At 44.5% G+C, this 27,093-nt stretch overlaps 2 protein-coding genes and 1 long non-coding RNA gene across 3 annotated transcripts; 1 reads left to right on the plus strand and 2 right to left on the minus strand.

Moving 5' to 3' along the window:
* Nucleotides 1-8,477: 8,477 nt before the first annotated feature.
* Nucleotides 8,478-9,502, minus strand: msc (musculin (activated B-cell factor-1)). Its single transcript, XM_084702882.1, has 2 exons — nucleotides 8,837-9,502; nucleotides 8,478-8,616 (listed from the first exon to the last, which is right to left on the minus strand). The coding sequence occupies exons 1-2, from the start codon at nucleotides 9,278-9,280 to the stop codon at nucleotides 8,533-8,535; spliced, it is 528 nt and encodes a 175-aa protein (XP_084559008.1). The 5' UTR covers nucleotides 9,281-9,502; the 3' UTR covers nucleotides 8,478-8,532.
* LOC146274790 (uncharacterized) lies at nucleotides 8,514-11,385 on the plus strand. The gene is made up of 3 exons (XR_014766291.1): nucleotides 8,514-8,631; nucleotides 10,053-10,197; nucleotides 10,854-11,385. It is a non-coding gene; the product is annotated as an uncharacterized LOC146274790 (long non-coding RNA).
* A 2,571-nt stretch (nucleotides 11,386-13,956) lies between these two features.
* Nucleotides 13,957-27,007, minus strand: trpa1b (transient receptor potential cation channel, subfamily A, member 1b). Its single transcript, XM_084702881.1, is given in 27 exon segments — nucleotides 13,957-14,270; nucleotides 15,175-15,249; nucleotides 15,476-15,591; nucleotides 15,762-15,830; nucleotides 15,988-16,170; nucleotides 16,312-16,441; nucleotides 16,553-16,722; nucleotides 17,143-17,232; nucleotides 18,150-18,309; nucleotides 18,500-18,570; nucleotides 19,013-19,111; nucleotides 19,269-19,328; nucleotides 19,483-19,573; nucleotides 19,721-19,887; nucleotides 20,297-20,411; nucleotides 20,605-20,769; nucleotides 21,420-21,595; nucleotides 21,940-22,040; nucleotides 22,351-22,450; nucleotides 22,758-22,806; nucleotides 23,815-23,951; nucleotides 24,706-24,851; nucleotides 25,234-25,342; nucleotides 25,548-25,655; nucleotides 25,989-26,164; nucleotides 26,277-26,439; nucleotides 26,912-27,007. Coding segments are annotated over 27 exon segments (3,327 nt in total). The 3' UTR covers nucleotides 13,957-14,065.
* Nucleotides 27,008-27,093: the final 86 nt, after the last annotated feature.

A 27,093-nucleotide genomic window follows, 5' to 3' on the forward strand; every position in this document is an offset into this window, starting at 1 on the left:
ACGTCCCAGAAGACCAGTCTGCAGGTCCCCTTCAGCAGTCGTCATAAAACCCAAACAGACAGTTTTAATTGGTGCTCCAGACTCAAGGAAACTGGGCAAAAATATTTGCATAATTTCACAGAGGAGGGAGGAAATTGTTTAAACATGTGAGCCAGAGCGCAGCAGTAACCCTATCTGCCAGCCGGCTGTCTCTTGGGTGCCACCCTGCGCCAACTGTGCCAAGAGACAGCGTCAGGGGCGAGGGGAGCGACAGTGAAGTGGGAGGAGAGGAGGGAAAAGGTCACCCTGGACGATCTTATCGGGGTGTCTCACCTTCTCACAGCTCTGCAAGCCAGAGAGGACCCGACACAGGCAGGACCAGCCTCCCAGGATCACATGAACACAGAGTTGGGTGTTTTTGATTATCCCGGAGCCCTTCCTTATCTCACCTGTCTTTTTTCACAAGCACTCACAAGGGTGTTGGTTTTTTCACAAATTCGACAACAGGAGTAGAGCTCCTCAGATTGACATCGATCATTAGTGGGGTGGAACTCTTCTCTTTGATCTCTGTCAATATGATCAAACACACAGTATCCATTAACCACTGGATTTGTGAGAATAAAAAATATAATAGAACAGAGTAGAACAGAATAAATATATAGTGAGATGTCGAATTTTGATCCTCTATGGTACATCATGGTGGGTAGCAGAATGGTATTCTGGTTGGGAACTGCAGCTCCAGTCTTATTCCCACAGAGAGAGACAGGGTGGTGGGCATAAAGGCCACAGCTGAGCTGGGCTGATTACACTGGACTGGGCCGTGTGGAAAACACATCCAGCTTTAAAGGCTCTCTCAGGAGATAACATGAGCACCATGCAGATAGATTGCATGGTAGGGCCTCGTTTACTGGGATGCCAGCTGCACATGGACACTGAGAGAGTTCTGTCACCTTGTAAACGGCGAGGAGGAGAGGGAAGTGAGATGTGGTGAAGTGAATGAGAGGTGTTCTGGCTGTTTGACACACACCGGAGGGATCAGCAGAGGCGAGAACTATGAGGTCTAGAACTCCAGTGTGGATGATGAGGACAAGAATGTTTATAGCATCAGGTATCCCGAGCTGGGCATCTCTTATGAGAACACTGCTTGTGTTTCTTTATGGTTCTCCAGTCATGCAGTGTGTAGGGTGGTTCAACTGGGACTCATAAGGGCTTTTTAATATAGCAATTCAATATAGGCTTCCAATATTTTGCAATATGCATGCAAATGATTCTAATATCATAGCTACACAGCATATGGAAAAATATTTTTAAATATTCATTGGCATTGTAATTGACTGTTGCTCCAACCTAATACATTATATTAAAAACGACTTTGTATTCTGCAAAAGTGATTATATCTAATTGAGATGGGATAAAGTGAGTAATCAGATGATCAGACATGAGCTTTTTATGAATATATCTTGATTATGAAGGGAGTTTGGGGATATGTCCCTCTACAGAGCCTCTATCCTGCACCTCTGTGCTCACACACAGTCATCACAGCCAGTCATCAGAGAGCTGATCTCCAGACAGTCACAGGCACAAAGATGATGGACGAAGACTGTCTGTTTGATGAATGTGTGATGTGTGCATGTGTGCATGTGCATACGTGTGTGTGTGTGTGTGTGTGAGTGCGTGTGTATGCGCTGACATAACACAACCCTCTCTGTCATGCATGGCCTTGGGAATCCTCCACGGCTTTAGAGGTCCAACGGCGAGCCTTCTGGGGCGTCCTTGGAGCTGCCTGTTTGTCTCTTTCCACACCATCGACTGGCCAAACAGAAGGGTCCTCGGGCCCTCCCATGGGTCAGCTCCCTCTCAACCCCCGCACGCTTTGATCTGACTGACGGGAGAGGGGGGTCTGAGAGGGCTTTTTAGGGCTCTGAGCTAGGTGTGTGTGGGTGGGTTGTAGTGTGTGTGTGTGTGTGTTTGTGTGTTTGTGTGTATGTGTGTGTTTTAGGGGAGGGGGAGGAAGGAGGTTGGTCCGGGTCAAGCAGGTCAAAGGTCTACGTCCATCCCTCCTGTCCGCCTGTCTCCTGGTCACAGTGATTATGAGGCCCTTCTACTGTTCCCATTCACATAGACGCACACTCAGAGAACAGACAGACAGACACACACTCAGAGAACAGACACCACACACAACACACAGTAAATACAGATGTTCATTCAACTGATCAATCTATTTGACAGACACCCAGGATTATCCTAATGAAGATGGAAGAGCTGGAGGTTTTCTACATCTGCCACATACTTTTATTCAAGTTTTATGGAACTATTTTGAATTATATTTGAATTGTTCATGTACTATTGACACAATAAGTAAAACATGTGTTTAAAGTAATTATACTTACAAATTTGCTGGATGTTGAATACGGTGTACTTTAGCGGCTTAAATTTTTCTTTCTGCCATAATCTGGAAATACTGTTATTAGAACTTGCGTGAGCCTATCTAGGTGTGTGTTTGTGTGTGCATGTGGGTGTGTGTGCGTGTGTGTTAGAGAGTAGAGGGTTCCTCCTCTACACGTCTCTCCCTGTCCACCACAGAACCTTCTGCTCATACCGGCCTGACCAGGACATACCGTCTGGAGAACACAGAGTCATTAAGGTGCCATCTGATCCACCATCAGGCTAAGTCACTCTCTGAGGAGGAGAAGGCACGTGCTCACACACACACACACACACAGGTGATCCATCATGCAGTGTTAACTGGCCCACTGTCACTGTCAGCACTGTGTCGGGGAGATGATGGTGACCTTGGGGCGTGCCTACTGAGTGAGGCACCGGCCACTTCAGCTACCTGGAAACAGGGTTTGATAGAAGAGACTCACGAGTCACTCTGAGTAACTACTTGTTTAGTTATTGATGCTCAGGTGTAAATAAGAGACGAGCTTCTATCAGTATTGCACGCTTGCAGGCTCATACACACCCACATGCCCACATACACACACATTTATACACACACCTTGAGTCAGCACAATAGTTTACTGCTGAAGTGATGAGTCATGACGCTGACTCAGTGTTGTAATATAATAGTTATTGGAGTCTGAAGGAAGGTCATAGGAACAATCAACATTAAGTCTTCCCAAAAAACAGGAAATCATCAATTTGTTGAAGTGCCACAAGTCAAGATGTTTTTTAACATCTTGTAATGTATTGGTAGTAATGAAGGGGAAATAAATTATGGTCAACAGTTTTACTTTGTTGTGTTTGCTTTGAACCTGCAGTCACCCAGCTCCAAAAGCAATGAAGAAAGAATGAAACCATATCTCGGGAACGTTCCCCCTTTTGACTGGCATTTTTAAGACATCAGTTCTACATGATCACCGTGAAATCTTTCAGCTTTCTGATGTGGTCACGAGAAGTTCAGCTCTCTCTTAGACAAACATGCCAGTTTGGGTAGGAGTAGAGTTGCTTGGTCATGTCCATCAGAACCTTCAGACAGCCTGTGTTCTCCAATAGGTCAAAGGTGACGTTGAGTTGTCAAAATAAGACTGATGGTTCACTAAGAAACACTTTATGACTTTTATTTAGGCTTTTGCTCAGACCAAAACTTTCCATACAGGTAACTGAATTATTTGCAATGATCTAGCCTTGTAAAACATTATTAACGTTCTCAATTCCATGGCATAAACGACCTTTCATACTGCAGTTTTCCAAGGAATTTGAACAACCACAATTCAGATTCTGTACAGTAATGTGTTCATCCATCACATTATGTGCAAAGGATTAAGAATAAAGCTGAAAATGATCATCTGTCTAAAAATGTTATCTCTCTCTGTGTGTTTATTAAGAGAGCCTGAGTTGGACACAGCCAAAGTCTTCGAAGGCTGGGTTGTGTGTGTGGGGGGGAGAACAGGGGGGGGACAGAGAAAGAGACAAGAAAAGACAGGAGAGAAAAAAAAAGTTTTAATCCACAGTCACAGGTGTGTTACACTTTTGTTACCCCCACAACAGAGTCAATGACAAAGGGCCGGGCCCCATGCAGCCATTGTGGCCCGGAGAACAATATGGAGGCTATGAAAAGGTAATCCCTTTGGACTGGTGACAGGTTGGGCCTTTAAGCAAGGTGGGGACTCATTTCTCCACCGGGGCTGGGCCAATCGGGTGACAGGGATGGGAAAATCCAGGCTACTTACAGCAGCAAGATGTCGCCTATGGCAACAACAGGGAGCCTTTGTAAAGGAAGATATATCATTGTCAAGCACTGGCCATCTAATATAATGGCCATATAATGCCATGTATGATGAATGAGAATGTGAAGCAACAGAAAGGGTATTAGAAGGTGTTAGTAGGCTGTGTGAAATCTATTCAGGTCGGTCCAGAGAGGTTTTTGGAGTGAAATCTGTCTGGTAAACAAATTCTTATGACCCCCAAAAACAGTCTTGTTTAGAAATCAATATCAATATACATTATGAATGTGGTGTAAAAAAAAAAAAGAAAGAAAAAAAGATTCGAACATTAGTTGGAACGCAGGTGTGTCTGTAAATACATTCTCACGCACTCTCATGGAGATTTGTCATTGAGCTCCGGTATCAGCTCTTAAATCACGTTGACAACTGAATACTTTCTTTTTTTTTTTACTCAGAAACCGAACAGCACATTTTTGACTCTACACATTCACATTAAAAACCGTGACAGAGATTTCAATGTATCCGATTTCTCCTTGCTTTGAAACAAACAGAAAAGGTCTCTGAATGCACATTTCTCCTGAAACTCAGAAACAAAAGAGTGAAACAAAGCCATGTGTGGAGGATAAACAAGCTCTATTGAGTGAGACTAGTGTGAAGCCTCATAGAAGGTGGTGACGGGATGCCTTCCCAGAAGCCTCCGCCCCTGTCCTGTAAACAGGCCGAGGAGGACTTCACCACACATGGCCTGAGAGCAAACACCCACATCCCCGTCTTCGCTCAGACTGTCAGCGTTGAAACCAGGAACCAGGAACCAGGATCCAGGACTCCTAAGAAGCAGCCAATACGCACGGTGCCAGCCAGCAATGCACTGACACCCCATACTGCTGTCGCCCGGCCAGGCAAACAATGAGAGGAGAGGCCAGGCCTGGAGGGCTTGGCTTGGATGTTGTCTTGTCAATCTGCACGCCCCACCCTCCCCCTCCCCCTCGCTCCATCTCCTCCTCCTCTCCATCCCACCACAGCCCACATCCCACCCCCACCCCTCCTTCTCTCTCTTTGGGTCGACCTTCCCCTCGGAGCGTTCCTCTCATCCCGCCACAAAGAGGCTCCATTCTCTCCAGAGAACAGGCCACTCCCGCACTGTAACCCTATCACCTGCCTAACAGAGATGTGTGTCATCTCCACAGAGTAGCAGGAAGTCTCTCACAGGCCAGATAGAGTACACACACACACACACACACAGCTCCAAACATACATACACACACACACATACACACACAAGCGTGCACTTGCATGAACTGCAGATAAAAAAATCACTCACACAAATGTTTGCATTAATGCACATACTGCTGGCGTACATCGCACAGACACAACACACAGCCACACAGAAACACACTCGTACACCTAGGTATAATTTATGCTCAGTGACCTTTGGGGAATCTTTTCCCATCGTATTAACAGTACATCTCTAAACCGTAATCTACGGTGTTTATGTTGTTTAGCTTGGTGAGTTACCTCTGCGTTGTTGTACTTTACTGACTTGCTGTTTAACTGCAACCGTACAGTTGTAGGATCCATACACACGTATTTGCATCACTGTCAAAATGGAAATGTGTTCACTTTCATTCACCCGTTCATTTTTTTTTAAATGAGGTCACTCTAATGTCACCGGTCATATAATTCACATACCTGGAAAGAATTCATTCGATAAACAAATCCAGAACGCAGCAGAGAGTTGACTTCACATGGAGGAAGTATATGTTATCCCAAACATGATTGAAAAAGTTTGGCATTTACATATCCCTTTTTCTCATTAGTGATATTGAGTGGCTGGATATTAAATAACAAACATGCTCAAAGTGGTCTTGGAAACCACAAAGGGTCCACTCTGGAATCCAGCCGGCAGGACGGCCTAAAGTTAGTGCTTTTGGTGGGACTACAAAGGCAGCCTTAGTGAGCCTCACTGTTGGCTTTGGACTCACAGTTCCTTCCTGTTCATGGAAATGTTCACAGAAATATGTTTGGGTCCTGAAGAGTTTGATTTGGATGAGGGTGTGTGGCTGAAAACGCAGTTTTATATTAACGCAAATGCGTTCCACCTGTATAAATTTAAAGGCAAACGTTTTCAGAACATTTTGAGATTCAAATTAAAAAGACAATAAGATATTATTTTTTTGTCATTTCGCAGTCTTGTGCTCATTTATTTGAACCGAGAAGAAGGGATGCCAATTTAGGGTTATTATTCTCATAACTTTGCACAATTTCAGTGAAAAGTCAAAAGGAGGGGAAAAAGGTGACCAAAAGTGTAGAGAAGTTTGGGAACTACCTCAGTCGAGAGATCTATAGGAAGATTTTCCCCGGGTCTGTGTTTTATTCTAAACCTTTACTGCTCTCTGCTGGTTGTCCTGCTCTAGGATATTTTGCTAACACAGAAACACGACACTTTCAACTGTGGTCACAACCTTTCTGTAACACGTCCTTGTGGAGCCACTCCCTCCCCCATATCCTAAGATGTACCCAGGATTGGCATGCCTCGCTGAAAAAGTGTATAAAAAATGTAAAGACGTAATCTTAGCCCCCCACTGATGGAAATGTGACCATGGCTTTGTGTTCGTGTGTGTTTCTCAATAAGAGATTCAAATACATTCACTGAGATGAAAAATACCAGAAAAATCTGATATAATTTAAGTATTTCTCTGGAAGTAAGAAAATCTTAAATCTGGGACAGGGCTGATTATAAACTCGGTCAATGAACCACTTACCGGTCACTAACCGTATTCTCTCATCTCACCAGTAGATGGTGTTAATGTGTCACAGGTGTTTTTGAGTCCTTAATTGTATGTAACAGTATTGTTTTGTGAAAAATTATTGTTCATTCTGCAATTTAACTTAAAATTGCATGTCTTCAGATGCATTCCTTCTTATGTTGTACGTCACTTTGGATTAAAGCGTCCGTCAAATAAAAATGTATGTTGATTGACAATGTAACCATTTAAAAACCAGATGAAGAAAGGTTATTGCTTGTTGGATGAGGACCAACTCAAGCAGCCGTCATCACCGCACCCTGGACTCACATCAGTCTTCTTCTGCATTGTCTGCATTTGTCTCCCCTAAACAAACAGAGGCAAACATGAAAGGCTGTCTCATTAGCTGCCCAGGCCCAGCAGATCCCGCCGCTCTCCCCTCCCCAGGGCACAGAACCAAGGCCTGGGAAACTCTTGAGAACTCCTGACAGCTGCAGACCTCTAGCAACCTGATGAAAAGTTCCTTCCTTTGCTCTTCTTCGTCTCGCGGGTAGCTGGTGCACTTGTTAAACAAGTCTCCTGCCCTCATTATGTGTGTGCTTACTTTGGCAGTGAATACTTTAAATATACATGTGCATTATGATTCACCGTTCTATCCCCATGGACGACTCTTCAAGATCGCTGATCCATTCATTTCAATTTCCAGCCGCTGGTGGATTAGCAGGTCGCTACAACACCGTGTTTTTGGTGCAGTGATTTTACAGCGTAGATGTTTGGTCATGACAGACGACTCGCTGGCTATGTTTTTAGAGCAAACACATTTGTATCGTCATGCCAACTCCAGCTCATTCACTAGATGGAAGTGCTGGCCATAAGGATTACAGTAGCCTTTTACAGATTGACATCCTCACTTTGGTAACCAGGGACTGATCCTTAAAGGATGAATACTGTATGTTTTCTGTATATGCAAATTGAACAGAATATACAGTTGCTGTTCTCTTCATAGAGTAGATGGCAGCAGAAGAGAGACACTGTTTGAGGGACTACAAAACTGCACTACTGAAGGGCTGTGGGGGTTCAGAGTCAATTACAGACTATACAATTGTTGTGAATTGCTGGGACAGCATAAGAATGTGAGCAGTTAGAGAAAAAACCCAGTCACTTTTTTTCCTTCATTATAAAAATAACATCAACATGTACAAAAATTTCACATCCAGTGTAAAACATGGCAAAACACTATTCACAACACAACAATACAATGCCTTAGAACATAGGTATCCAACCCGGGAGAGCTACCTGCCTGTTGGTTTTTTGCTCCAACCACACTCATTTGACCTGATTCTACACTAGTTACCTGATCAACCAGATAATTATTTGAATCAGGTGTGTTAGATTAGTGTTGGAGCTAAAACCTACAGGCAGGTAGCTTTCCAGAAGCAGGGTTGGAGACCCCTGTCCTAGAATGAGAAACAACGCAAGCAGATAGGAAAAGTTTGAATAAGAAGGGGGGATACAGATTCAGAAGGGAACTGTGTGTTTTAATCACATGCCTCATATCATAGTCGAGTAAACTATGACAGCTAATTGACAGTTGAGACGGGATACAGGGATGTGTTAAACAGTCCACGCTGAGAACAATGTTATGCTGTTGCTCCGCATAGTCTGGCGGAAGGATCAACGTCTTGGCTGTCTTCTGATCTGCCTGACACAACGAATGGCCAAGTCTGTGAACAGAGATCGTAAGAACCCACAATGAGAGATGACAACTAAATAAAGATTGTGATGATATTGACTTATTCATAGCTACAATCTAACTGCCTCAAATCTAAATCACAGAGGTCCCATGCATACTGTTTTTAGTCAGACATTCAATTCATTCAATCGATTACAATTACCGTGACGTCAAAAATGACATTGGTCATAAGAGGCTGAGATTATTCATACCAAGTTTACAGGGTGTACGAAGCTGTTTTCAAAACGGTCATCCTGCAGAATTTGTCTGAGGTGAGAGATGTAGCTGGAAGCGAGGCGCAACGTGTCCAGTTTCGAAAGTTTGGTATCCGCTGGTACCCAAGGCAGGCTAGTTTTAAGTCTGGAAAATGCTTTGCTTAGAACTCGCATCCGAGCTCTTTCTCTGGCATTGGCAGCGTTTCTTTGCGTCTGTTGAGCTTCCTTTTGATGAGACTTTGAGATAAGTTGTTTACCCTCGGACCCACTGCGCATCCGTTTGCGCTTTCGGTCGAAGCCGTCATCTGTGCCGTACTCATCGTCTGAGAACTCTGCTGAAGTATAGTGCACACTGCTCCGCTTGTTGCTTCCCAACGGGGCGTCTTTCCTTAGGTGAGATGTCTCAATGTCATCATTTTCGCTCACCGAACCGGTGGACATTTGGACGGTTGAACAAGTGTATGACAAACCCGTGCCTTCAATTCAAGATAGTGCTTCTTTTCCTCTGAAGATATGTTCTACAACGTTATGTTACTTGTGTTACCTTAACGTTCTAAATTTAGCATTCACAGTAACAGCTACAACCAATCCTACAGGCAAAATCTTAGGCCCATCACAAACTCAGCCTACACTTGTTTTCTTATGTGGATGTGTTGCTGTGGATCTCTCTACAACTAAACATGTCCTCTCCCTCACCCTGCTAATTTAACTGTCCTAGACTTGGCATGAAGTATAGTATTTTCAGTAACTGTCCCCACCCCTTTTCCTTGGACCACCGTGACCTTCACAGAACTGTATGTTGGCAGTCAGACTGGCTTCTTCACTCTGGCAACTTGTAGCCCACTGGTGAATTTGACACTAGAAAAAAGTAGTGATGGAATTCATGCGATGAAACCAGGAAGGATGTCTGGTATGTAGATAGACTAGCGTATAAGAAGTAACCTAAGCATAGGTCATATGCAGTGGAGTGCTGAACAGGATACTGAGTGATCTGGAGTAAATAGAGAGTAAGAAAGCTCTCGAAAGTCCCTAGCTGCATCCAGACCACTAGCTTGTTTACCATCATCTGATTATAGCCACATTACGCCCCCAAACAGCCCTGTGGCCAGCCTAAAGATGGAACTCTGTGTGGATGTCTCCCACAGATGTTCGGTGGTAATAGAAATGTCTGAGGACCTTATCAAAAGTGTCTAATCCCTCGCCCGTTTCACAGAGGGATAGAGTTACCGCAGATGCAGCCTGCTTTCACGCGCGGCCCTGTTGCATCTGTCTCAGCTGTTCAGCGTTCCCATGACATCTGGAGCACTGGCATGACTGAGGCGTGGTAGAGCAGGGGGCGAGCCCGGAACATTCCCAGGGTGAGTTTTACCGTCCTGTGAGCAGGCTTCCCTTCCTAAGTTACTCTTCTTTACCTTCAGAGATGTGAGGAGGCTATGAGGTGGTAGGAAGAGAGGAAAAAGGGAGGGAGAAAGCATCAGGCTGTAAAAGTCTCATGCAGCAAAACGTCATTTAGGGGAAAATTAAGGACGTTAGTGTGATGAAGATCATTACCTTGAAATAAGGCACACAGGAATCCTGGAAAGAAATTAATTAAAATGACAGTTTCATTTTAAAATGTAAATGAGGAGTGAAATAACCTTATGCTTGAGAAAGAAATCTATTTTTCCAAATATTCCTGGTAAATATGATAGCTGTGAATAGTTTTCTCCATAATTTGTGTGAAATTTAGATTTTTTTTATCACAATAGTGTGATCCAGCCAGCGATTATCTACACTTAACTGCACAGCTGGGATGCATGCTGTATTGTTGGTGCCTGTTCATGCAAAAATTCACAGGGAAGGTTGGAGGAAGCTACTTAACTCATCCTTTCTGCTCTTTATCGACTGTAAATTAGATGACATCAGAACTTTATTGTTCACTCATCCCATAACAGTTTTCTTGACCTCTATCTTTTTATGGGCCAAAAGAACTCCACTCCGTGACCTCTCTGTGCCCCCCTCTGTCCCGGTTTAGAATTTCTCACATTTTCCCCTCTTCTGGGGCAGGAATGTTCCCTAATCCATGGAAACGTTCCCTGTCTTCCTGTAATCCTGTTCCTCAAACCATCGTTCCGAAGAGAAGGCGCGGGGCATCAGGAGGACCTTGGGGATCCACTTCAGCGTGTCATCAGGTTGAGGTATAGAGTTCCTCTTGTCCTCGCTGGACTGTCAGGCAAACTGCCATCTCCTCCACTGTCAGTGCATTCATCAGCGCTACGGACACGTACATGCAGCACAAGGTGCAAGCTAAGGGATTTTATGACAAGATATGAGAGATTGATGTTTTATTTAATTCTCTGTCCTATTTTGTCAAAAGTACACGAAAAGTTATCGGCTTTGTGACACATATTTTAGCCCTTGCCGCAACATCTTGTCAGAGCAGCGCGCTTTGCTAGACAGGGGTATCCATTAGTCACTTTGTGAATGTAGTTAGTCAAACATTGCTCAAAACATCAGCATAATGGATGACATGCTGAATCTATTAGCCATGGGAATAATTAAAGTCAGGGGAAACAGTCATAAATATCTCATGAGTTTTCACTTGAACGGAGACTTTAACATTTGTCTATCAGCGCTGACTCTTAGACTTCATGACCCATGGCCTTGCTTAGTGTGTCTTGGAGGCTGAGCGACAGGTGCAGGCTGATGATGTCAGAGGGCGGTTTGTGTTTTGCACCCCAGGCTCCGTTCCCATGGTCACCATGGCTTCATAGCAGCATTGGTGAACAAATGGAGTATGACAACAGCATCACAGCTATTAGACTAATCAGTGTGAATCCCATCCCATCACAGTACGCCTTCACACCTTTCTCTGAAGTACAACTTTATAGTAGAGGACAAGATACTTTGTGTTAGTAACAATTTGTAGTCAAACTGCAAACTAGTGATGTATTCTGATATGTTACAGTAAATATTTGCCAAACAGTCATCCACATGTTTCTCCCCTCTGCTTAGTAAACAACAGATGGTATTTGAACAACAATTAGGATTCATAAAAATCACCCTGTCTCACAAGGACATTTTAGAATGATTATATGACTGTCTCTACTTTCATGCCTGGGGCCTGGTGAAGTGTTTTGAACTGTAACCCCAACATTAAAACGATGCTTTCACATCAAACCCCACATCAGCAGGACAACCAGCTATGAGCAGGTCTTAGCCTGTATGAGCAGGTCTTAGCCTGTATGAGCAGGTCTTAGCCTGTATGAGCAGATCTTAGCCTGTATGAGCAGGTCTTAGCCTGTATGAGCAGGTCTTAGCCTGTATGAGCAGGTCGTATCCTAGAAAGACAGGGGTCCAAGAGTTAGTCTGATGCGTGGGAGCCCCTGATGAGATTACCGACCCTGGGCACAGTTGTTGAGCATAAACACTCTCTCACACCCTCCAGACTGCGGCTGGGACAGAGGCACAGAAAGCTGCAGGCCGCTGTAACGAATAGCTACCCTGTTAAGTGTTGTGCTTGCCCTAGGGAAAGGGGAAGAGGTGGCTGTGTAACAGACCCTGACACCCAGTGCAGATCTCAGCCAGATGTTGGCTTCCTCTCACTCTCTTACATTGGCTGCTTCAAACGCCGGTGTTGAAAACCGTTTTCTCAGTGATGCGTGTCCTAGGCAATGGATGGGTCACATACTGTGGGAATTATACAGTTGTAAAAATAGTTTAAAAGACTCTTTAACAAACAGCCTGCTGGGCTGGAATCCAGCAGGGAGAGGGTAACACTTGCTGCTTGGTTGTGATTTTTGGTGCCGTAATTTTAGGTTTAAGATTTGAGAAAAGTAATTTGCTTGAAAGCATAATTCCACCTTTTCAGGTCAATGCACTGTGAAACTATTATCGTGTCGCCGTTGGTCAAATTGGCTTATCATCTGGAATCTTCTACTCCACTGCATATCTGGATGTTTCTATATAGAGTCCCCTAACTGAGTCATCATCCTGACTATCACAAGGTAGAGGTATCCTTGATCACTTCCTCTCCCTCGCCACAAAGGCATAAATCCATCCTTGGGTATGACAAAACCTTACAAGGTTATTAAGCTTGGGCTTGGGGCCAATAGGAATTTACATGCCAATTCCGGCACACAGAGAACCCTCTCAGGAGTTTATGGAGCACAAAAGGGTTTCCATGGCGGTTAGTGTGGAACAGTCCTTTCGCCTGGAAAGGACTCATCAGTGAAGAGGTAACATGGAAGCACATTACATTTACTCAAGAATACTACAGTGAATGGTCTTACTGTGTACTTTTTCTCTCCTGCCTTCTGCTTTAACCCTTGTGTTCTCTTCGGGTCATTCTGACCCATCAGTCATTGTGACCCACCGTCGTTTGCAACAACTTTACCGCATACAAAAACAAAGTGAAGCGTTTTCTTTTAACCGTTGGGCTGTTTCAGACCTTCCACATTGTGAAGGTTAAAAGAAAATAATTTTTATTTGCTTTTGTATTGGGTAAAATTGGGTAAACACAACGATGGTTCGTTATGAACCTTTTGGTCATGTGACCCAAAGTCAGCGCAAGGGTTAAATGACTTCAGACACACATTTTGTTCACACACGGCAATCATTCGAACATTTTATTTTTATTTGTATTCTTACTGTATATCGAGGGGACTATTATGAGTAACCACAGTAGGTTTCAAGCATCTGGCCCTTTTCTAGTCAAAGTTAGCAGGGGGTGCATTTGGTTGCAAAGCCCAACACAGACCTGCATATTTTGATAGCCGTCATGAGGAAAAGCCAAAAACGTTTTTGGGGAAAGAAAGTTTAACAATCATTTACATTTTTATTTATTTTTTTATATTAAATAAAACTGTTCAAGAACAACATAGTATATTTGTTATAGTTGTAAAAATGTACTGAATTGTCTGACAGTGCATGCAGTACAAAGGAACATAATGATTGGCACAGTGCTTAAGCACTGGTCACACCATTTATCACTGTACAGTATTTCTCAGAACATGCTTGTCATGCTACACCACTGCACGTAACTACAGTATTAACGTTTTATTTTTATTTTTTCTTATAATTCTAATTTGCATTACAGTACTGTATTTATGTAATTTCAAAATAATTACGTTGCTTAGATCATAACAATGTAATGCTCATATACATATATTTGACACTCAACTGTATATTCAGAGCTTTAGATATAATTAATATAGTTATAGGGTTATATACGTTTTTGCATCTTCATCATTTTCTGGCTTTGATGGCCTTCATTAAGGGGACCCATTGGGACCCCTTGTTTGTACTTGCACTCCTCTTTGTCTTGTGCCTCTCGTCTTTGACCGTCTTTGGCCCGTCGTAATCGTCCGCCTCGGAGGTGATCTCCATCTTCTGGATGATGAGCTTTAGAAGGCTGTGCTGCTTCTCCAGCACGCTGGACATTTCCTTTATTCTACACACGGGAACACACACATCTTAGATCCTCTTAGGCTCACCTGTTGTTCTCCCGATGGGTTGTCAAGTTTGGGAGTTGTATCGGAGTGTAGCAGGCAAGCCTTATTTCAGCTAAGGTTCCTTGCAATCAGTGGACATCACTCTATGGATGTCCTTCCATTGCAAAGGGATTCTAAAATTCAAGTTGGTGGACCTACCCTAAATAACCACTAGGGGTCAATCACACACTCCACTACCAAAGGGTCCTGAAGCAATAAAGTCAGGACCATAACAGTTCATCAAAAAAATGTGTTTGTTTTCGCTCTCAAACTTGTGAGATTATGGTTTTGTGCTTACATTAACACTCATGTCTTTAGAACTACTAACACCCATTACCATTGGGTCACTATAACCTGGGGTCCAATTTATTTAGTCAACTAAACCTTTGAAAACACATGTAATATTTGGTACAATGTTACCATTATTTAGACAAAATCAGCTGTTTGGTTAACTCCCTAGCTTCCTCCAAAGGTAAAGCTATAAATCTATTAACACATTTACATTTAGCAGACGCTCTTTTCCAGAGCGACTTACAGTAAGTACAGGGTAAGAATCGATCTGGCAACCTTCTGATTACTAGCCCGACTCCCTCACCGCTCAGCCATCTGATTACCAGTTGGTACCAATCAGCAGTGTCTGGGGAACTTATTGACCCTGAGCAATTGGCTTTTTTTGGAAGCAGCTACAGCTTTTTATTCCAAATATGTATTTGGGGAGTCATTTAAGGAAGCTACTTAGGAACGCCATGTATTAAGATTCATGTTTTATAGTATTTTGGTGTCACTATGACCCCAGGATAATAGGAGGGTTAAAATGATGTTGTAGCAGTAAGTAGCAACATAGTTTCCACTCATGTCTGTTACCTGTATTTCTGTTTCTGCTGTTCGTTCTCCAGGGGTGTCAGGTCCTGGGAGTTTTGCAGGTGCAGACGAGTCCGTCTCTTTGTAGTCTCTCCCATATTGAACAAGACCTGTCCAGACCAGAGATTGTGTGATTGGATTGGAATCATTCTAATGAGAGTGGAATTTGACTCTTTGCTGACTGGACATAGATTAACAGACGGCAGAGTTAAAATAGTCTGTTTGGTAACAATCGCTAAAATAGTTGCAGTAACAGTAGTAGTAACACGCTAGTCAACAGTCCTCCTTGATTGACAAATCGGACATGGTCAATTATACCCTGGAACGCTTGCGGTTGGGGTAGACGGTTATGGAGGGCTTGTCAACATGCTTCATGAACCAGTAAGGCAGCCTTTCTTCCAGATTAGTGTGGAGTTCGATCTAAAATGATAAAGAAAACAGTCAACTTAACAGTCCATTTTACTTACAGCATTTGACGAAGGTTGAGATTGAGATTTAATAACACCAAGTTATTAGGATGATTCTGGAATGATCCAAATAGCATAATAATGTGTTAAAAACAACCAGCCTTGTAGTCAGTTAACACATACCTGCATTGCTATTCTCTTCAGGGCAGCATTTCTCTGAACTTCTGCGATGTCTCCTACAGCCAAACCAATCTACAACACAGCCAATGGGAGACGAGTATGAGGCATTGACATTTGCTGTGTCAACCAATTAGCATCAACACCCAAAATTGACCTCCTGCTTCTGTGAGAAGTCTCACGTCCTAAACACACTCTAACCAAAATCAAGTGGCACTGCATGGCTACTTACCAGGAGGTTCATGAGTAATATCGGCATGAGCAGAACAAATTCCACAAAAATGACGAATGTCAGCAAGGGGAAAGGAAGCTCGTCCTTAAGGTACGCATCCAGGAAGTTGCCCTGGTAGTTGAGCTCTCCTACCATCATCACAAAGGTCTGCAGCACAGACAGGTCTAGACGACTGAATTCACTCTACAAGGAAAACAACAGGTCATTCCGTTTCGTTTGATGAAAGAAATGACTGAGGCTTGATCTGAAAGGTATTGTATGTGTAGTGTATATTTGTCACGTCACAGCTTTCTCATAGATTTATGGACATGGGTCTTTTCTAACCTGGTTGAGCATAATGGCATAAAAGCCCAGGCCGAAGGCCAACATGAGGAAGAAGAAGAGGACTATGATGCACACCAAGGTCTTCATGATCTCTCCGAACATGACCACGTAAATCCCAAAATGCCCAAACCTGAGGAAAGGAGCGGATGTCATTTCTGCCAGTGCGCTCGACACAGGACTGTTACATTTTTTTTCGACAAATCCTATTTCATATTCGAAAATATGCTTAGCAATATGCGACCTTTGGAGGTAGAGGAGGAAGTTGACCCAGGCCAGTAAGATGGCGCAAGCCCCTGCTTCCCAGTGCAGGGTCCCAGATGCATTGAAGAAGAGTGGGGTGATGAAGAGGAGGGAGAACACAGCTGCACACCAGTCCAGGGGGTTTGAGGCATCCTTAAAGTAGTTCATCCTCTTTGAGAGGGAACATAACACAGTGTGAGAGAGGCAGTTCATGGTAAACAAAGTGATCTCATAAACACAAATCTCTCCCAGCTGGTCAGCAGTGTCATTGGCTTCTGCTTTAGTATCAAATAAGCCGTATACTCCACAAAAGAAAAACAATTAAGTGACTTTGAATTTCCGTGGACAGGCCCTCTGCAGAATAGTATGCTGCTGGCAGAGAAAGTTCCCATGATACTGTAGCTTGCTGTCAATGTCAATCGTATAGCTTCGGTGTCAATCATTCAACTCCAAATCACAAAGAACCAGATCCATCTCTCCTGATGGACTGAGTGACCTCCATCCGAGGTTCCCCTGCAAATACTAGAGGGGGGAGGAGGGGGGGGGGGGCAGATTTATGGGAAAGACAAACACACAGGGTGTGTAGAATACCTGTTGTGACATCTGCACCACCTCCTTCACTATCGCATGGATGTTCATGAGGAGTACCATCACCATGCAGGCAGACCGGGACACACTCTGCTGTTGAGAACATGGGAATTAAGTTTTCAGATAGGAGTAGGGAAAGGAGTAGACCCAAGGATTACATAGAGGAGTTATTAAACAAGCATTAAGTCTGATGACCGGTGATCAAACTGATCACCACTGATTCGGCCACGCTGCTGCCTCTCCAGCGAAGAAACTGCATCTACGGAAATCCTCCATGACACATTGTTGATGTAATGTGCGGGTGTGGAAATGTCCGCGCTTCCAAAGACTAATAGAGATAATAATGAGTGAGATGACGTTCACTCTGACCTTGCTAGCGGGTTTGATGAATCTCTCACAGCTCATAATGAAAGTGAATAAATGAAGTAATAGGATAAGGACAAGGTTATTACGTAGGCAATCCACATGTGATGATGACAGAACACATTGAACGTAATAGGACATGAAATGATCTTGTCAGTGGCAAGGAGAACTGGTTAACGGGCCGCATGCTGCTAGAATCTCCATCAGGGCAGAGCATGGAGAGAAGAATGAGGGTGACCCCATTATCACATGCACACAGGATGGTGGTGACGCCATCTCATTCAGTCTATCTAATGTTCACCTCTACCTACGTCTGTAGTTGTAAAGGTAGACAGACTTTTAAGACTGGGAGAACGCATTACATTTCCCGCATCTTGCGCAGTGAATATGCACAAGTATTAATCAGGGATGTTCTATTCCCATTCATTCCAAGATGCTCCCAAACCACATCGTTATGGCAATCCTTCCTCTGAGCACTCACCCTCCTTTGTTAAAATTCAACAATATTAAAGTCTTAAAGCATCTGCTCTCCCATTTCACTAAAGCTCCCAGTTTTTCCTCACACAAATTATTCCAACGCTGCTAACCAAGCAACTGGCACACTTTAACACCTGCTAGCATTAGCATTAGCATTAGCAGCTGCTTACCTCTGTGAAGGATATGGGCACCATGTTGACTGATGTTTGGTTGCCTGGGCCAGTGAAGCTTAGACTGGGTCTCAGGGTGATTATGAGGTGGGTTAGAGGCAGCAGGCCCAGCAGGTAGACAAACAGGTTGAGAATATGGGCCTTGCTCCCATATGCCAGCCTACAAGGAAAGTACACAGGAGGTTGATGATGGGATGTTGTTTTCATGGCAGGAGATTGTGACAGCAAAGGAACATATTTTGTGAGGTGTTAAAATCTCAAAGAAACATTAAAACCTAGAGGAAAGAAACATTGAAACACATTCCATGTAAGAAATGACTGATTTATCATGAGTCATTTTGAATACTGACCACTTCATCTCCAGATACTTCTCACAGACTGAGTGGCTGAGGAGCTCTATGCGGTTGAATTGCACCATGGACTAAGGAGACAGACAGAAAAAAGACCTTTGACTTAATGGAACAAACATGGCTGCAACAACTGGGCATTCTGTAGAAACACAACTCAAGGTGTGAGTCTTAATATATTCCCCTTCTAGGACAACAAGGTTTGCAGTCCACAGACTGTAAGAGAAATAGTAGACCTACTGCATTATCATAACACATTTACATATTAACTACTACTGTATATGGTTGTAGAGGAATGTGTTGCAATGGAAGCAAATCTAAACACCGTCCTCTGTTTATGCAACTTCCAAAACTTCCAAACTACCTGTGCTGTTCATGCCAGATTTGGGTAACAGTGGGAAGAGAATTCTAATTCTTCTAATTCAATAGAATAATTCTTAATGTCATGCATAGCACGCAGTTTTCAAACAGGAAGAGAGGAAAATAGGTTAGATAGGGCCAGGTGTTTGTGCTTACATTCAGTGCAGATAGTGGCTGGACGTGCAGGCTTTTGTCATGCTTCGAGTGCTTCTTCAGCGCCAACGGAGCCTGAAGCCACCGGAAATTGTATTCAATCTACACAACGAAAGAAAATCAACCATAAACCTTTTACCAATGTTGTATTTATTCAAGGCACTGCAAATAAGTGCTGATAATTCAAAGGTGACTAGATGTCTCAGTCCTTCGTGGACTTGTCAGGATTTAATTTTAGTGTGTTGTACAAGAGACCTACATGGTAGTCAAGACTGTTGGCATCATCGTCCGACTCTGTCACACAGCTGTCCAGCAGGTGCTGTCCAATTAAAAGAGTAATTAAAACTCCATCTGAAGACACACATTGGCTTTTCGTCCATTGTATGTTGGAAAACCCCATTCAAATTGTTCTGAATGGTCTAGTCAGATACAGTTGTTGAGAAATGCCTTGGATTGGTGATTAGGAGTCAAACCTGGCAAGACTCGGGTAGAAATTCTATCATGTCAAGAACAGCACATCTCTGGCTAGTCCCAATCTTGAATGATGTAATCGCCTCAGCACATCTGCATCAAAAAAACACCCCAAACAGAGATGTCAAATGTAAGGAGCAATTACAGCTATTAAGTAATTATAAACAATGTGTGGTTTTAGATTGATTGGATGTCAGATGTTACCAACAATAGCCTTTTAATTTTTTACAACAGTATCACCTGTCACTGTCAATGACGGCTTTGACCACTTCCTTTTTCCCATGTTGTATTGCCTCATGTAGGAACGAGGTGTGGTCCATGTTGAGGACGATCTCTGCCCCTCTTCCCAGCAGGAGCTTCACCGCTGCAACATGACCCTCTTTAGCTGCCATGTGCAACGCCGTGCTCTGCATTGTCAGAGGAGCACACGAAACACAGTGAGACGCCTTACAGACCCGCTCGTGTCAAACACTCGAGTCCGTCTGTGAAAGAGGCGTAGCCAATCCGATCTTTGTTCCGTCTGAACAATTACACACCTCATTTAATAAATCAACCAAACATTGTCCTCAGACAAAATCTGAAATGGGGTTTCTAACAGACGACAAAATGTTCACAGGCCGTTGAAAGCCTGGATCTATTCTAGCATTTCACATCTATTGTCTAATGCTGATTTCTAAGGTTAGGAGAGACTTTCTCATTGTCCTTGACAAGCTAACCCTAAACAGCCTGATCGATGACCATTCATATCTGACTCACATCCGCTCACGGACACCATAGCTGATGAAACATCTGCAGTTATGCTGGAGTCTTACTTACCCCGTCCTCGTCCACCTTGTCCAGTAGTTTGATGTTGGAGGTCAGCAGGATCTTCATGGTCTGGGTGTATCCTTCTGCAGCAGCATGGTGTAGACACGTCCAGCCTTTGTAATCACTGACATTATAAGACAAACACGTCAGGATTCAGGAACAGACTTACTCTCATTTTTGTATTTCTCAAAGGTGGGAATAGGGTGGGATGCGGCAGGGTGCATAGCTTGTTATCAGGCAACCTAACAAGCCTGAGCGTATCTACATTTTGACGTGGCAGCTCTGTGGACCTGGAAGAGAGGTGGGGTGCTGTTCACCTGTGGAAGAGGGCTCCTTTGCGCAGCAGCAACTCCACTACCTTGGTGTGGCCCGCTCCTGCCGCCAGGTGGAGCGGAGTCAGGCCCCGCTCATCCCCCTCGTTCAGCAGGCGGGAGTCAGTGATTGTCTCCAGCAGCCTCTCACAGGTGTTGAAACGCCCAAACCTGAGACAACAGGGCCAGGAGAGATTGTGTCAGGGATTCATTAAGAAGTCACCGTAAAAAATGGAGGAGGTTGGAGAAGAACTGAAGGAGCAAACCAGGGAGAGAGAGAGGATGAGGAGGAGGGAGCTGAAAATGAAGGAGGAAGAAGGGAGAGAAGGAAGAGAAGCAGAAGGAGGTATAAGAAAATGTGGAAGAGGGGGAGGAAGGGAGAACAAAGATGGAGATATATCTTAGAACAACCAACTAGACCTTCATCTGCCCTTTCGCTCTAGTGCAATGGATGAATACCAGTGAAAAATCGAGCACAGAACAATTCACATCGCCCACACCTAATGGACCTGTGGGTCACTCTGGATAACATTCAATTAACATTCAATGTGCCTTTCTAATTCAATTCCATTGCAGCAAGCACTCTATGGGTGACTAATTGAACGATTGATGATTAAAGTGCGACTGTTAAGTCCACACTGCTGTCATTTATCAGCAGTATGCTCTTAAGAACACAGAGTTAGAACCTTATTCTGTTGCGTGGACATGGAAGGTGACTTCAGGATCCCAGCAGGGGAACAAGCACTCACACATGTCAACCTCAAACCTCCCCATGCCAGATGACAGAACAGCATATTTACAGGACAACAAGTCCAACTCACTGGGCAGCAAAGTGCAAGGCAGACTTCTTGTCCTTCGACTTGCGTTCCAGACAGACCTGCCCTGAGAGACCCAGCATGTTCCTCACAGAGTCGGGGATCCCCAGCCTGCAGGCGTAGTGGAGGGGGGTACAGCCCTCGTGGTCCTCCTCACTCAGCAGATCCTTTATGACGCTGTGCTGTAGGGAGACATCACACACACACACATATATGTAAAGAAAATAGATAAAGAAAATCTTATGGCAAGAGACACAACCAAGCAAAGATATCACTTTCGCATCACTGGCACGTCCAGAGAAGTTCATCACCTCGGTTTCAATTTGGCTTGTTTCTCAGAGAGGCACAAAGTGTAACATCCACGTTTGGCAGAGCCCTGAACGTGTCTTTGGCCTGGAGACAAGCTAATAAAATTCAACCGAAGACAGGTTTAAAAGGCTAACTATGTTTGGAAATAAGTAAGAAGATTTTATTGTCATTAAAGGCATAAATATCCAATGAGAAGAGACTCCGTGAGGTTGGTCACCTGTAGCATTTCCTGGGTGAGGTTCCTTAGGGCTTTGGGCTGCAGGATGGCAAGGTGGAGGAAGTTGCAGCCTGATCTGTCTTTAATGCTCACGTCCGCCCCTGTGAGTCAGAGGTGCACACACAAAAATACAAACACACACACACACACATAAGCATACATACATTTAGTCATTTAGCAGACGCTCTTATCCAGAGTGACTTACAGTAAGTACAGGGACATTCCCCCGAGGCAAATAGGGTGAAGTGCCATGCCCAAGGACACAACGTCATTTGGCATGGCCAGGAATTGAAGTGGCAACCTTCTGATTAATAACCCGATTCCCTAACCGCTCAGCCATCTGACTCCCTAGCTTCGATGATATCACAGTGCACGTCACTGTGAGCTGTGTTGTGTATAGCTTTATCTTACCGTGAGACAGCAGGAGAGACACTGTTTTCCACGCTCCACAGCTGGTGGCCAGCAGCAAGGGTGTGTGGCCCTTGCAGTCTATGCTGTTGACGTTTGCTCCCTGCACACACAATCAACACGCAGCTGGTCAATTCAGTCATGCCACACCTGATTCAACCAGGAGACAAATTCCCACGAAGGACTACGTTCGTAAATACAGAGAACAGTGATTCATCATCCACTCTGTCATTGTGTTTTGTCACACGCACAGTAGATGTGTTTTATAGAACCAGATACTCGATTTCATATATTTGCAGTCTGTACACATGTAGCACAAAAGAGGACCTGATCTTACTTTGATCGTATCAACCCAGACTCCACGTGTGACTGTGTGTGTGTGTGTGTACAGGTGTTCAAGTTGTATTTACCTTCGACAAGAGGTACTCTGCCAAATCTTTGTGATCAAATATTGTGGCCCTGAAAAAGAAATATACAATTTGGAATGAATCTCATCTGTGATTGTATTATCCTGTAGCCAACCACATGCTGTGATTTGACATCTCAAGGTCTGACCCGCTTGGAAGCTGAGAGTTAAATAACAAAATCCAATATTACACTGTACATAAACATGGGGATTTGTATTCTTCCCACATCTCCAGGACACACAGTGGGATGAATCTGGATGTTTCTTCACAGTGACTGGTGGCCAGGAAGCCATATGGGGGCCAGGGAGATTTACCAGTATGGATTGAATCCCAAGAGATTACAATCCAGAGATAATTCAAATAAGGTCAAACGGAGGCCAGGGAGGTGGCGTGAGCTGGGCTTTGTCAGAAGCTTGTGTTCCTGTGTTTGGATGTAGATAACGTGTTAACAACGGGTCAACAGTGATGACTTAAGAGAGAGCTCTCAGCCATCACTGCTGGGCAGTGTACCAGGGTGGAACACATCGATATGAAGGGAAGAGGAAAACCGATCAGGGTGTTTGTACATAAGGCCTTTTATTGCAGTTGACATGTGGGGTTTTTGTTTGGGTTATGTTTGCTTAGAGGGAACACAGATGCGAAACAGGTTGTGAAAGTGTGAAAGCAAATCTGTGCCTCTCTTTATGAGGAAAACGTTTTCTTTCCAGATATAGGAGATTTTCAAGGCATATCTTTATGATAGTTTCAAAGTGGTAATTTCCTCTCCTTGCTCACGTTTAAAAAAAAATAGATTATTGGTTATAATTGTGGTTTTAGTGTACGTGTTTACGGGTGGAATCAATTTCCCCTTGCACAGCACATGATAGTTAAATAGTTGTCTTAGTAATGGGTCAGAACGCAAAAAAACTATTATGTTTGAAAACAATTGCAAAACATTTTAGGAGTTTCAATTACAGTAAAAAAAAAACACACTATGTATGTTTAAGAATAGTTTGCATTTATGAATGATTGAAGCAATATGTAAAGCAGGTGTTACAACAAGTGTTAAAAGATGTTGCACCTGTGGAGGGGAGTCTGAAAGGCCCCATCTGGGAGGTTGATGATGTCATCCACTCTACTGTAGGAACACAGCATCAGCTTGACTGCTCCTATTGCCCCCTGCGTACAGGCAAAGTGCAGTGCCGTGGACTTGTCAACCTAAACACACAGACTACATGTTAGGCACAACTTTGATCATCTGGACAGACTGGACAGACTTTATATACTTAGTGAACCATTCTACCACACTGGATTATTGTTTCCCATCGCTACTACAAACCACCATAGAAGATGCTAAACAGACTGAGGAGAAACCGCACACTTGGTGGTGTACGGGCCTGTGGCACACATTAGGATTAACACCGACCACAAGACAAACGGTCAGAGTGAAACACTTAAAGGAGGACGAGGGCCTCATGGAGGCTCCCTTGGTGTCACATGAGAAGGCCCCTGCCCAGCCCTGATAGGTCTGATGGGTGAGGAGCATGGTAACACGAGCTCCCATCAGCACACACAGGAGAGGCTTGCTCTCACTCAGCTCCACAACATAAAGGGTTCATCTGTATCAACCCAACCATCTGAAAGCATTACTGCAGCCAGTAGCAGTGTCTGAGAGACAGGCACAATCTCCAGCTGAGCAGGAGACTGTTGACAGTGTTATTTTGGGGCAATACTAACATACCTTGTACTCAAATGAGCTTTGTAAATCTAATGTAAATACTTTCATTTTGTGGTTAGTGGAATGACCAATGCAAATTCAGTTGTATGTGTCAGCGAAGCATGTAAATCTATTTTGGGTCTGGGTGAGAATTTAAGTGGAGTAGATCCACTGTGTCACAGTTCATTTCAACAGTCAATTGCCATTTCAATGGGCTTCATCTCAGCCCAACTGCCAAATGGCTCGGGGTGTTACCTGCTGCTGGTCGATCCTGGCTCCTTTGGAGATGCAGAAGCGGATCACCTCAATGTTGCCCCCATGCACGGCCAGGTGGAGGGGGCTGCTTTTGGACTTGTCCAGGTAGTTGATGTGTTTCTCCACTGGGTGGTCAAAATCCTCTCCTGAAGGCAGAGAACACAACATCAGTTCTTTTTCTCTTAGTCATGGTTTACATCTGACGTGTTGCACCCCGACAGCTAACTGAAATCAGCAAAGAAAAACAGAACGCTAGAATCATTACAAATATTTAGGTTTTTCGGTTCTTTAAACATCCTCGTGGTCGGGTGTGATTCACCGGTAGACCTCCCAGTCCAGTAAACAGTGTCAGTCTCACACGCTCTGCTTAATGTGAGGGCTTGCATTGTATAAACATGCTGTTGAACAGTGTTGTTACGAAATACAATATCTGACTGTAAGGTGAGTCTCTTTCCCTTCTTTTACTAGACTAATAGGATGTGATTTCAATCCTATGGGAACCCAATTAGGAAACAGTCTGTGTCCTACCGGCCTTCAGGATGATGTCCATGGCTTCCCGGGCCCCGGAGAAGGCTGCAGCGTGGATGGCAAAGTGCCCCAGCTTGTTTTGATGACACAACCGAGCTCCGTGCTTCAGCTGGGGTGGGGAGGGAGAGAGAGGAAAGTAAGGATTTAACAGAAGGAGGGAGAGATGGGAGGGACGGAGGCAGGGGGAGAGAGGGTTTCCGGTCGATCCAAAGTTGAGCTGCAGCATTTGTTTGTCAAGTTTTACTCAAATTCATTTCCAGAAATAAAAAAAGTGAACGCACCTCCAACTCTCCATGACGCTTAGTCATACTCACCAGCATGTTGAGGGCCTCACAGTTGTTGACTGAGCAGGCCAGCATTAGAGGGGTGTTACCCAGGTCACCCTCCAGGTTCACATCGGTGCTCTTGTTAGACAGCAGCAGCTGTGAGGGCACAGGGAGGTGCCACGTGATAAACAGGAACAAGGTAGAGGGTGACAAAGCAACATCTGTCCCAGTTCCCTTATCAAGCCTCTCCTAGGCTGCGGTTACAAGGATGTAAGGGGGCCTTTGGCTACCAGCCAAGTGCGAAGAGGACAGTTCGCCCCTGTTTGGGGTGCAGGGGGCCCACTGAGGGCAGGGGCCTGGGGCAGGGACCTGGGGCAGGGGCTTGGGGTAGGGGCCTGGGGCAGGGACCTGGGGCAGGGACCTGGGGCAGGGACCTGGGGCAGGGGCCTGGGGTAGGGGCTGTGGGGCAGGGCAGGGTGTCAAGCTCACCTCCAGCAAGCTGTTGTGTCTGTGGCTGACAGCCAGGTGTAGAGGGGACATGAGGGCCGTGTTGAGGACGTTGGGGTCAGCCCCGAGTTCCAGCAGGATTGCGCAGCTCCCCGACTGGTTCCTCTGCACAGCCCAGTGGAGAGGCACATTGCCATCCACATCACAACTATTCAGTTCTGGAGACACAGTCATGCACACACAGTCACTCACACAAGGATCGACAGTGAGACTCTTGCCTGGTCCTGATGGGATGACAGTGTCAGTGTCTCGAGCCGAAGGCAGCCTCACCCTTCTGGTCGGTGGCAGAGGTGATAAAGTGGAGCGCTCGGACATGGCCTCCAGCGGAGGCGTGGTGGAGCGGGCCGGCCCCCGCGTCGTCTCTCTCTCTCAGGACCCCGGGGTCCTTCCTCACTAGGCTCTCCAGAAGCCCCATATCTCCATTTGACGCCAACTGGACGGACAAAAGTAGAATTGAACATTTAAAAAAAGTTGAGTACATTAACAGAGTAACGGAATTACAGAATTAGAAGTGCTTTAGAACCGAGTAGACATTTTGGGGATGTTTTTTGTTGTTGTTGCTAAATCCATGGTTGTTGTTTTTCTAGCACAGACTGTAGCATTGTCATAGTGATTCAGTTGGAATCAAAACCCTGAGCTGTAGTGATCTGGGTGTCTTGGTTCTTGTTGATACTCAGAGTGATGACTGACCTCCGAGAGAGCAGCAGGGAAGGGCATCATAGATGAAAGATTACGTGGAACCTCCGAGTTCTGGAAATGTTTGTAAATGCACCTCTGTCATCCCTTACTTCCTTTCCCCACTCCCAAAAGATAAAATGACTTTCTTAAAAACAAACTGCCAGTGTTGTGATGTTACGTTCTCTGCACTGTTTGTGATCAGGGACAAACAGTGAGCGAGGACTCACTTGGAAGATGTTGAGGCACGCCATGGCTGGATCATCCTGGTCTATCACACACCTGTAGGAACTGTTCTGTCGCAACACCTCCCTGCTAAAATGCATCAGGGCCTTCTCTACACAAGCAATCCTCTACTGGGAAAATCACTGGAAAGAAAGCACACACAGAATCATACACCATAATTCAAATG

This window comes from Hypomesus nipponensis, chromosome 8 (assembly GCF_054491055.1).
Source record: "Hypomesus nipponensis isolate SF chromosome 8, ASM5449105v1, whole genome shotgun sequence".
In the NCBI taxonomy this organism is placed as follows: domain Eukaryota; kingdom Metazoa; phylum Chordata; class Actinopteri; order Osmeriformes; family Osmeridae; genus Hypomesus; species Hypomesus nipponensis.